This window comes from Rutilus rutilus, assembly GCF_951802725.1.
Source record: "Rutilus rutilus genome assembly, chromosome: 6".
NCBI classification, from domain to species: domain Eukaryota; kingdom Metazoa; phylum Chordata; class Actinopteri; order Cypriniformes; family Leuciscidae; genus Rutilus; species Rutilus rutilus.
Window position 1 is genome coordinate 29,256,523 of NC_140214.1, and position 12,914 is coordinate 29,269,436.

At 35.9% G+C, this 12,914-nt stretch overlaps 1 protein-coding gene across 1 annotated transcript; it reads right to left on the reverse strand.

The window, feature by feature from the left end:
* Nucleotides 1-7,258: 7,258 nt before the first annotated feature.
* On the reverse strand, nt 7,259-12,430 carry rgs1 (regulator of G protein signaling 1; the record flags this gene model as incomplete). Its single annotated transcript, XM_084411825.1, has 4 exons — nt 7,259-7,448; nt 11,365-11,531; nt 12,091-12,170; nt 12,396-12,430. 4 exons carry the CDS (start codon nt 12,428-12,430, stop codon nt 7,272-7,274), a joined length of 459 nt encoding a protein of 152 aa, XP_084267951.1. The 3' UTR covers nt 7,259-7,271.
* Between the last annotated feature and the right edge of the window lie 484 nt (nt 12,431-12,914).

Below are 12,914 nucleotides of genomic sequence, written 5' to 3' on the forward strand. Positions count from 1 at the left end.
AGGAAGATCCGGAGGATTCAAAAGTACTGGTAAAGAAATTTGAAGAAATCTGCCTGCCTGTAAAGAATGTAATTATGCACAGACATGCATTTAATACAACGAACCAGACGCCGCACGAAACAATCCGTTGCAACGTTAAAAACACTAGCCAGAAAATGCGAATTTGGCACGTTGCACGACGAACTGATTAGAGATCGATTGGTATGTGGCATTCACAATGACAACATCTGCACACAGCTGCTGAAAGAAAAAAAAAATTCACTTTAAACTCAGCTATTGAAATATGCATGCTACATGAGCAGTCTGAAAAAGGAAACAAAGAAATAAAAAAAGAAGCAGGTACCAAAGAGCTAAAGAAGGAAAGTGAAATTTGTGCAGTGCAATATTTTACGTGTTCTAACTGTGGTGGCCAGCACTCATCTGACCGCAGCAGCTGTCCAGCCTTCAACAAGCGCTGTAATGCATGTGGGAAATGGAACCACTTCTCTAAATGCTGCAGATCGAGCAAAGCACGCATCTACAACAGATCAGAACAAGGTTCTTCTCAATTAAACAGAGCACCCCACACGATACGCAGAGGAGGACAGACACATATAATTAGTGAACTAGATGCACAAATTGCATATGAACCAGCAGATCTGTTCTACTGTGAAAGTGTAGAGGTGCCAGCTGATAAGGGAGAGATATTTACCATCCTGTTCACTTCCAACACAGGGAAGCAACTTGAGGTGAAGATTGACACTGGAGCCCAGTGCAATGTACTGTCCAGAGGTGTTCTCCAGCACATCGACCCAGGCGCTCATGTCGACCACAGCCATGTAGTCAACCTTGTGGCCTTTGGCGGTCAGATCATAAGGACTCTAGGTGTCACTAATGTAAACTTTACATGCGGGACACTACAGTTCCATGTTGTCGACAATGATGTAAAACCTCTATTGGGCCTCAGAGACAGCATCAAATTAGGCTTTGTGCAACTTGGCCCGAATGTGCATGATCTCCAACAAGGGGACCCTGAGCTCACAGAGTATAAAGATCTCTTTGACTGCAGCACCATAGGCAAACTACCGGTAATGTATCACATGCGCTTGGACCCCTCTGTGCACCCTACAATATGTGCTCCCAGACGAGTGCCATTGGCAATGAAGGACAAAATTATCAATGAACTCAACAGAATGACTGAACTGGGTGTCATTAAGTCAGTTCAGGAGCCCACTGAGTGGGTCTCGTCTATGGTGGCTGCACATAAGAAATACGGTGCCGTAAGACTGTGTATTGACCCTGTCTACCTCAACAAGGCCCTCCTCAGGCCACATCATCCCATGAAAACAGTGGAACAGGTGATCGCTGACATGCCAGGAGCCAAGGTGTTCAGCATCCTTTATGCTAAGTGTGGGTTCTGGCAGGTGCCACTCAGTGAGGAATCATCAAAGCTGACAACCTTCATGACCCCAGTGGGCCGATATGCCTTCCTGCGCATGCCTTATGGGATATCCACGGGTAGTGAAGTCTTCCAAAGGTGTATAGAGCAGCTCTTTGAAGGACAACCATGTGCGATTGTTGTTGACGACATCCTCGTCTGGGGCAGCACAAGAGAAGAGCATGACCAGCGCCTCCGCCAGGTCATGGACAGAATACGTGCCGTAAACCTTAACCCTGACAAGTGCCGTTTTCGGGTGTCTGAGGTGTCGTATGTGGGTCACCTTCTAACTGACCAGGGCATAAAGCCCGACCCTACAAAGACAGATGCAGTCCGTTCTATGCCAACCCCAGAAGACAAGCATGGAGTCCAAAGGTTCTTGGGCATGGCAAACTATTTGTCAAAATTCATCCCAGGCTATAGTGAAACTACAGCACCCCTGCGTCAACTCCTGCTTCAGGATGTAGAGTGGTGATGGCAGGAGCACCACATGGCAGCATTCACCAGACTTAAGGAGCTACTCACGAGTCCTCCTGTACTTTGACGTGCATCAGCCGGTGGTATTATCTGCAGATGCCTCGCAGAATGGCCTGGGTGCTGTCTGCCTCCAAAAAAACAAACCGGTGGCGTTTGCCTCAAGAGCACTTACAGAGACTGAGTCACGATATGCTCAGATAGAGAAAGAGATGCTGGCCCTTGTCTATGCTTGTCAGAAATTCCACGACTACATATATGGCCGTCCAGTGACTGTCGAAACTGATCATCAGCCTCTCATCACGATTCTAAAAAAACCACTGCACTCAGCCTCTGCACGTCTTCAGAGGATGATGCTTAAGCTGCAGCGCTATAACCTCAACGTCATTTACAAGAGAGACAAAGAGCTATACCTAGCAGACGCGCTCTCGCGTGCACACCTGCCCTCCACTGACTGGGCTGAAACTAGTGAGGATTACGATGTGATGACAGTGGAAGTTCTCTCCTCGAGGAGAATGATGGAGTTGAGACAGGAAACACAGGCAGACTATCTGTGCAGGCGCCTATCTGAGGTCATTGCCGAAGGCTGGCCTGACTCATCAAAGAAGCTGCCACATGACCTCAGGCAGTTCTTAGGTCGTAGCCTACACTGCTTCCAGTTCTACTGCACTTATATAGCAGAAAAGGCTAGGGACAACTGTTACTATATATATATATATACCCATCATTAAGAAGGGGGATGTAGATTATGTTGATGACGTAGAAGATGACGTAGGAGCTCTGGAAAAGTTAGAGAGCGCAGGTGCGGAAATAAAGCACATGTGAATGTTGATAATAAAGAGCAGACCTGAGTTCTACACGAGGTGTCAGTAAGTTTGTATACACATATGTACACCACCTTCACTCACTCACACCAGCTCAAAGATCCACTCCTTGATGATCACACGTTGACCTGATTGGTTACAAGGTAGTTTGTGACGTCAGAAACACCAGAGATTTCAAACGCGTTTTTGAGACTGTCTTTGGTTCACTGCAAGTCACTGGTGTTGACTTGTACATGGTTTGTCTTAAAGCATATTAAAAACACCACATAGACATAAAACAACATTAAAAGCTTGATTTTCACCATAAGATGGGCTTAAATGGTACAGCAGCACCACAAAACACATGCAAACTATAGCCAACAAAAGCTAACCTTGAATGAAAAAAGATCATATTTTTATATAGTATTAATCATATCAGATAGGCTAACATAATATAATTTATTGTCACTACTGTAAAGCTCTTAAATTATTATGGGATCTCCTTCAATGCTTTCAGAATCTTTATTTTTAAAATCAATTTGTTTCTGTATTTTAAAATATATTTTTATATTAACATTTTAATGACAGTATATTTATTGAACAAAAATGAATAATTTTATTTATCAAAATAAACAGAAAATAGTACTAACTTTGCTAGTTATTGTTTTGAACAAATCCGTGCGCGGCAAAAGGCCCACCTTGCCACCTCATACATTTATACGATTTTTAAAACAAAATCAACCACTTTTATGATTTATTTTTTTACACAAAATCTGTTGCTCCATCAATGTTCAATTCAAACATATATAGCTATATTTTCTGCTATCATACACCATCAGAATAGTGAAAAGCACATTTTTCCTTCACAAGGTGTGCCTTTAGCCGTGATGTAGCCTACCCTATATGTGTGTACTGGAAGCTTCAATACCAAAGTAAATTCCTTGTGTGTGTGCAAGCAGCATGGCAGTAAAGCTCTGACTGATAGCATATTCTAAATGGGTGAAACAAACAAGCTAATTTTTATTTGCGCTAAAAATAGCACACCTGGTGTGCCTTTCGTTCCAACAGGGCATCTTCTCCACTTGAAATGTTTGTGCTAGAATTTTAAAAGTGCAAGAAAATATAACAAAGAACCCACATTTTACACAATTTGACTGCTAGGATGAGACTGTTAGGAGTTTAACTTCAAAACTCCACATGCACGTTCTTAATCCGACACCCGTTTTCTTCGGGCCTGTAGAAAAATCATATCCGAGCCCACTAAAACATAAACCGATCTACACAGCTAGATTTTTGCCCCTTACCCCGATTTCGCCCATTGTTGTGCCGAATTTGCAAACACACCTGTTTTCAGTTGGTTTATTGAAGTGCGCATGTGTGTGAAATGTAATGCAGACCGCTTTGTTACATACACATTAGGATTAGGCCGTTGCATGGAATTTGGTTTGCATGTAAACCGGTACAACGGGTTATTTGAATATGCTGACTTTTGTGAATTATCAGTGTATGGGTGTCTTGAGTTTGTGTGATTCATTTCAGTTTGATGTTGCTGTATTACAGAACTGATTAATTGTAGTACTCTGTCGCCACCAAGTGGTCAAGTATATGCAATAAGGTTGCAAAATAAAAAAATAAATTGGTGTCCGTAGCTGTCACTCCCTGATAGTGAGGGGAAGTCCGGGCTCTTTTCAAAGATTCGGCTCTTTTGGCTCGGCTCCCTAACAAGAGCCGGTTCTTACGGCTCCAAATGGCTCTTCATTTTTTAGTATCACTCGGACTTCTATTTTAGCCTAATTTAGCAATTGTGAATAATTTGTGTGTTGGTAAGCAATTTTTTATTCAGTGTTTTAATAAAAGCCTTATTTTTATGCATTTTTCCGTTACAAAAAATACACAGTTACTATTAACATAATTCAATAAAACTTCAATATCAGATGCCTCAGCTTGGATGGGCTGATGTGATTTCTCCTCTCTGTCATTATTTGTACTGTTTTTGAGAGGTCTACAATATCATTGAAATGCAGCCAGATGGCGCTTCTTTTTTCGGTTTTCGCTCATTTCTTCACTCTCTCCCAACGCGATTGCATTTAAATCCGGCTCCCCCGCCTCTCTCTGTCGCTCTGTGTACCTGGCCTGTACCACTACACTCGCTATCTTGGGAGCGTGTGTCCCCCTTCCTTTCACATAATGGTATGATCCTAGTCTGTCTGCCCATGTGATTGGCCGCATGGTGTGCCCATCCAAAATAAAGTCCCGCCCCTGCCTGCAGCTGAAGATTCGACTCTTCCCAAACGGGAGTCGGCTCTTCTCGTTCGCTACAATGAATCGGCTTTTAGCCGGCTCGTTCGCGAACGACACATGACTACTCCCTGTCCCTGACAGCTTTATCCACCACGTAATATAGACCTCATTGTGTAACATCTATGAACACTTGCATAAGTATTACAGGCCTAATTCAATGCGAATGGGACTGCATAATTTTAATCCATTTCGTATAAATAGTAGTATTAACTGTCCATGAACTTATTATCCACACAAGTTCATGACTATGAATCATGTAGCCTACAGAAAAACTTCCCAGCGGGGATTGAAGAGTTCGATGATGGTCTGTTAAAAAAAAAGATTATGTATATTATTTTCATGCCATCCCCAAAGGTGAATAGTTAGGCTACTAGTTAAGTAATATATATATTTTTTAAATATAATTATCATTTTACATACTTAGGTACACTGTAAATAAGCTAAAGTACATATATGTGAAGTTGTTTCACAACTGTCCAGAGCCCTCTCTGGATCATTCACTCCTTCACTATATTGCACTACAGTAGCCGTATGTGGCATAATATAGGGAATACCGACTGAGTGAACTGTTTTCAGACACTTGAGTTTGATAAGTATTACTCACAAAAAAAGAAAAAAAAAAGAAAAAAGAAAACCAAGAACTTAAAAAATGTGCAAGTTAGTCTGATTGGCTGGCTAATACAAAACGTTTAGGACACTGGTCCATAAAGGCAAGCATACAGATTTCTCCCTTCATAAATACTTTTTTTCTGGCATAATGAATTATTGTTATTATTATTTTTTAAATGCAGGTTTATTATTATGGTATAATCTATTTAAGATAAAACTGCCTTTAAATATCACATGAAAACAAAACTAATTGTGGTTGGTCACTTTACATGTCAGTCAGATGCTTTTTCTGTCTAAGTTCTTGGCAAGAATGGACCTTAGTTGTTATAATTTGTTTAAAAACCCATTATCTTTTGTTCCTCATTGTCAAACTAAATATGCCATCTACTCATGGTCCACAAAACTGCAAAGATAAAATAATACAAATGTAAAAAATATGTAAAAAATAATAATAATAAAAATCTATACAAAGGACTCACACAAGTTTTCATGTTTTATGTTCATTTATTAAAATTTTTATATATTTTTATATATATTTAAACTTTTTTTATATAAGGAATCCAGGGTGTTCCTTTATAAAGTGGTCATATTTAAATGGTTCTTTAAATAATTTTTACAAATTTCCTCCTGACAGTCATAACATCAATCATAAGAAAACCTAAACATATTTTAATAACAAAAAAGATTTACATCATCATCCTCCGTCAGGTCATTTTGATCTGACATTCATTTTCTTTTAATTTAAAAAAATTTAGTGTTCATTGGAGTGGTCCAAGACCTTGGGAGATTTGTTGTACTTAGACTCGTAACTTGGAATACACACACACACACACACACACACACACACACACACACACACACACACACACACACACACACACACACACACACACACACACACACACACACACACACACACACACACACACACACACACACACACACACACACACACACACACACACACACACACACACACACACACACACACACACACACACATCAGAAAATTAAAAATAACAAAATATCTCCCAAAGAACTGCACTAAAAAATAGAAGAAAAAATCTAAATTAAATGATATAAGCTTTCTGGACAAAAAAATTATTATGTTATAGGTACGGGAGGAGAGGATAAGGTTTAATAATAAAAATAATAAATTGTTTGAAAAAATGTCTGACCGATAGGTTGCACTAAATGAATTGTAGATAAATTGGCTGTACAAGTTGTGTTAAGAAAGCAGTATTCAAATTCTCAATGTGTTATGATTTTTGATTTCTCAACAGTATGCTGATAACCAGGAAATTACTGAATTCGTTAAAGCCCATAACAGATCCTTCGAATCCCACATGGGATGATTCCTAACATTTTTGGTGATGCATGATTTTCTGTTATTGTACAATATGAGATGCAGTTAAATGGTTTGATTTTCTGTAAAGAGGAAAAATAAAACAAAAGGCAACAGTGCATGAAAATCAGAATAGATCCTAATGTGACACTGTAAACATGTTTTTCCTTAAAAAAAACTTATATGGCAACATCATGATGAAAATAGAGCTATTTAAGAGCAGTCCAAAACTAAAAAGGTCTTGCTTACCAAATATAAAATCATTAAAAAATATGTGTTGCTGGTAATAGTTAAACTCGATGTACCATTAGTCATTATGAAATCAGCTCTTTCCATGCTTTTGCTGAATGCACTGGTAGATGTCGGACTTCAGAAACCTGGGATAGCAGTCTCTCGCCATTAGACTGAAGATCATCTTCTGTGCAGTATCAAATGAGCTCAGGGTCGGCTCTGAGATGTTGTTTGTAATATTTGTGCGAGTCCCGGAATCAATGTTAACCTGAAAATAACGGCAATACAGTTTTTCTTAAAAAAACTAAAATTAGTTAACGAACGAATGAATAAATAAATAAAACATATCTAATTAAATAACTAAACAGACAAGCATGCAAACAAACAAATAAATGATTGTGTATTGTTCAATTTTAGCCATCTCAAAGACATAGCTGGAGTTTGGGATGTCAGGATGGGGCTAAAGATGTTTAATCATTATTTGAGAATGTTAATAGATCAAATTAAAATTTGTGATTTTTTTTTTTATTATTATTGTGGACAGTGTTGGGATAATGCATTACAAGTAACGTGAGTTGCGTAATCAGATTACTTTTTTCAAGAAACTAGTAACGCATTACTTTAAAATTTACAACAAAATATCTGAGTTACTTTTTCAAATAAGTAACGCAAGTTACTTTGCTTTCCCATTGATTGAATGACAGAGAAATCAGGAGTAAGTACAGAGGCGTTGTTTGCAGTGTGTGAACTAAATAAAGCAATATTGTACCGCATTACTTTTAAAAGTAACTTTACACCAACTCTGGTTGTGGATATAATGGGACTTATGTAATTAAAGTGATAGTAAAGTATAACATTCCATAAAAAGTAACTAAGTAACACAATGTGTTACTTTTTAAGGGAGTAACACAATAATGTACCACATTACTTTTAAAAGTAACTTTACACCAACTCTGGCTGTGTATATAATGGGACTTATGTAATTAAAGGGATAGTAACGTATTACTTATCATAAAAAGTAACTAAGTTAACACAATTAGTTACTTTTTAAGGGAGTAACACAATATTGTAACACATTACTTTGAAAAGTAACTTTACTCCAAATCTGGTTATGGATATAATGGGACTTATGTATTTAAAGTGATAGTAAAGTATAACATTCCATAAAAAGTAACTAAGTAACACAATGTGTTACTTTTTAAGGGAGTAACACAATAATGTACCACATTACTTTTAAAAGTAACTTTACACCAACTCTGGTTGTGTATATAATGGGACTTATGTAATTAAAGGGATAGTAACGTATTACTTTTCATAAAAAGTAACTAAGTTAACACAATTAGTTACTTTTTAAGGGAGTAACACAATATTGTAACACATTACTTTGAAAAGTAACTTTACTCCAAATCTGGTTATGGATATAATGGGACTTATGTAATTAAATGAATAGTAACGCATTACTTTCCGTAAAAAGTAACTTAGTAACACAATTAATTACTTTTTAAGGGAGTAATACAATATTGTAACACATTACTTTGAAAAGTAACTTTACTCCAAATCTGGTAATGGATATAATGGGACTTATGTAATTAAAGGGATAGTAAAGTATTACTTTTCATAAAAAGTAACTAAGTTAACACAATTAGTTACTTTTTAAGGGAGTAACACAATAATGTACCGCATTACTTTTTAAAGTAACTTTACACCAACTCTGGTTATGGATATAATGGGACTTATGTAATTAAATGAATAGTAACGCATTACTTTCCGTAAAAAGTAACTTAGTAACACAATTAATTACTTTTTAAGGGAGTAATACAATATTGTAACACATTACTTTGAAAAGTAACTTTACTCCAAATCTGGTTATGGATATAATGGGACTTATGTATTTAAAGGGATAGTAAAGTATAACATTCCATAAAAGTAACTAAGTAACACAATTTGTTACTTTTTAAGGGAGTAACACAATAATGTACCGCATTACTTTTTAAAGTAACTTTACACCAACTCTGGTTATGGATATAATGGGACTTATGTAATTAAAGGTATAGTAACGTATTCATTTCCATAAAAGGTAACTAAGTTGACACAATTAATTACTTTTTAAGGGAGTAACACAATATTGTAACACATTACTTTGAAAAGTAACTTTACACCAACTCTGGTTGTGGATATAATGGGACTTATGTAATTAAAGGGATAGTAAAGGATAACATTCCATAAAAAGTAACTAAGTAACACAATGTGTTACTTTTTAAGGGAGTAACACAATAATGTACCACATTACTTTTAAAAGTAACTTTACACCAACTCTGGTTGTGTATATAATGGGACTTATGTAATTAAAGGGATAGTAACGTATTACTTATCATAAAAAGTAACTAAGTTAACACAATTAGTTACTTTTTAAGGGAGTAACACAATATTGTAACACATTACTTTGAAAAGTAACTTTACTCCAAATCTGGTTATGGATATAATGGGACTTATGTATTTAAAGTGATAGTAAAGTATAACATTCCATAAAAAGTAACTAAGTAACACAATGTGTTACTTTTTAAGGGAGTAACACAATAATGTACCACATTACTTTTAAAAGTAACTTTACACCAACTCTGGTTGTGTATATAATGGGACTTATGTAATTAAAGGGATAGTAACGTATTACTTTTCATAAAAAGTAACTAAGTTAACACAATTAGTTACTTTTTAAGGGAGTAACACAATATTGTAACACATTACTTTGAAAAGTAACTTTACTCCAAATCTGGTTATGGATATAATGGGACTTATGTAATTAAATGAATAGTAACGCATTACTTTCCGTAAAAAGTAACTTAGTAACACAATTAATTACTTTTTAAGGGAGTAATACAATATTGTAACACATTACTTTGAAAAGTAACTTTACTCCAAATCTGGTAATGGATATAATGGGACTTATGTAATTAAAGGGATAGTAAAGTATTACTTTTCATAAAAAGTAACTAAGTTAACACAATTAGTTACTTTTTAAGGGAGTAACACAATAATGTACCGCATTACTTTTTAAAGTAACTTTACACCAACTCTGGTTATGGATATAATGGGACTTATGTAATTAAATGAATAGTAACGCATTACTTTCCGTAAAAAGTAACTTAGTAACACAATTAATTACTTTTTAAGGGAGTAATACAATATTGTAACACATTACTTTGAAAAGTAACTTTACTCCAAATCTGGTTATGGATATAATGGGACTTATGTATTTAAAGGGATAGTAAAGTATAACATTCCATAAAAGTAACTAAGTAACACAATTTGTTACTTTTTAAGGGAGTAACACAATAATGTACCGCATTACTTTTTAAAGTAACTTTACACCAACTCTGGTTATGGATATAATAGGACTTATGTAATTAAAGGTATAGTAACGTATTCATTTCCATAAAAGGTAACTAAGTTGACACAATTAATTACTTTTTAAGGGAGTAACACAATATTGTAACACATTACTTTGAAAAGTAACTTTACACCAACTCTGGTTGTGGATATAATGGGACTTATGTAATTAAATGAATAGTAACGCATTACTTTTCGTAAAAAGTAACTTAGTAACACAATGTGTTACTTTTTAAGGGAGTAACACAATAATGTACCACATTACTTTGAAAAGTAACTTTACACCAACTCTGGTTGTGGATATAATGGGACTTATGTAATTAAAGGGATAGTTCATCCAAAAATAAAGATTCTGTCATCATTTACTCTCCCTCAAGTTGTTCTAAACCTGCATGAGTTTCTTTCTTCTGTTGAACACAAAATAATGAAACCTGCAGCATGTAACCAAACAGTTTCTTCCATTATATGGAAGTCAGTGCGGTCCAGCAACTGTTTGATTACCCACATTCTTCAAAATATCTTCTTTTGTGTTCAACAGAAGAAAGAAACTCACATGGGTTTAGAACAACCTGAGGGGGAGTAAAGGATGACAGAAGTTTAACTATCCCTTTAAGACTAAACTAATATCTGAATGCTCTCTTTTAAATGCTGAATTCTTGCAGCCCCAAAGGATGAAAGTGATACTTGCAGCAAAGGACTTTCTAACTAACTTTTGAGCAGCAGGACCTACTAATAGATTTCTTCAGTAGGACATTACAAGAGCTCAGCACAGTTCAGTTCAGAGGGCTGTAATTCACCTGTCTAGGTGCTTCCGTTTGCACAAACTCAGTGTAGATTTGGTTTGCCATGCTGATCATCTCTGGTTCACTCTTGATCTTTTTGTATTCCTCACATGCCAGCCAGAACAGAATATTTTCCTCACTGTATTCCGACTTCAAGAAGTCCTGGAAAGCCATCTGTCCCGCTGCAGCATGATACCATTGTTAGAATTTATTATGGAAAATAGTTAAGTATTCGTTCTCCAATTTATATGACGAAACTGAAATTTGAAAAGTTTGAACATTTGAATATAATTCAAGGAGCTAAATTGCATATAAGATACAATTATTTGATACATCTTTATACAGGAATGAGATTGAGATGACTTCACTTCAACATGAACCATTGACTTCAGTCAAACATAATTTGACTAGTCTTTACAATCGACCAACTCTTTATTTATTTGCATTATGCCATTAAAAATCATCAATCATCAACTGCATAATAATCAAGTATCCTCTTATGCTTTCCATACAGACAATAAACAAAAAATAATAAATCTACAATAAATATATTACCTGTATAAAACATTATTAGGTATTTCAAAATATTTATCATATAGCTCTATTTTATGTCTTATATGTTATGTTATTATTATGGGATAACCATTAAAAACAAATGTGAACACTGTTTATTGCCGATAAAGAACAAATCAAAACCTTTAAGGGTAATATTTAAGATTTTTCAGAACTGAATTTTCTCACCTTTGCAGGACAGAAGCTTCTCGATGGACTCGCCCCAGGAGTCAACATCATCAACAGGTTCCTGAGAAAAGCAACAAAATCTACCCTTGAAAATTACATGGAGATCCTTCACTGGTGAAGCTGATTGTGATACAGATTTCAAATATATTGATTACAAAACACCTAGCATTTCAAACCAATTGCATTCTGCCAAAATTATTCCTAACTTCAAATCCTTTGAATCTGAAATTCCTCGTGACCAGTAAATTCAGGCGTAGCAGTCTTGAATATCATTTAAAAAATATCATTAATACGCAGGGACTCACTTTATGGCCATCTCTGTCAGCAGTGTCCTCTGCATGGAGTCTCCTTCACTCTCTGACTCTTTCTGGCTCTGGAGGGTCTAAACACATTTACTGGCATGAATGGAACACATGGAAATCAGCATGCAAAGCTTTGGGCAGGGTCACCTCCTCAGTCTGTAAGGTCATGTAGAAAACATCTTCGCCACGGAGGTGATGGCCTGCTCATCACTGAAAAAAATTACTGTGGTTTATGAGATAATGCAAGTCAAGTGATGCTTCATTATGTTGATACCTGCTTTCATTTGTAAATCTGTGAAAAAAAACAAAAAAAAAAACATGAACTGGCTTCATCGTGTTTCTCAGCATTTAGCTGTGAGGCACTTTTTTACAAATAATAAATTGATCAAATACTTAAAATGACATTAAATATCTTAAAGCATCCTGATGAGGCAGGGAAAATTCTAGGTGGAAATGGATGGTGTGATGCAGTTGCTAAATTACAAAAATCTTCTTTTACATTACACAGAAGAAAGGAAGTCA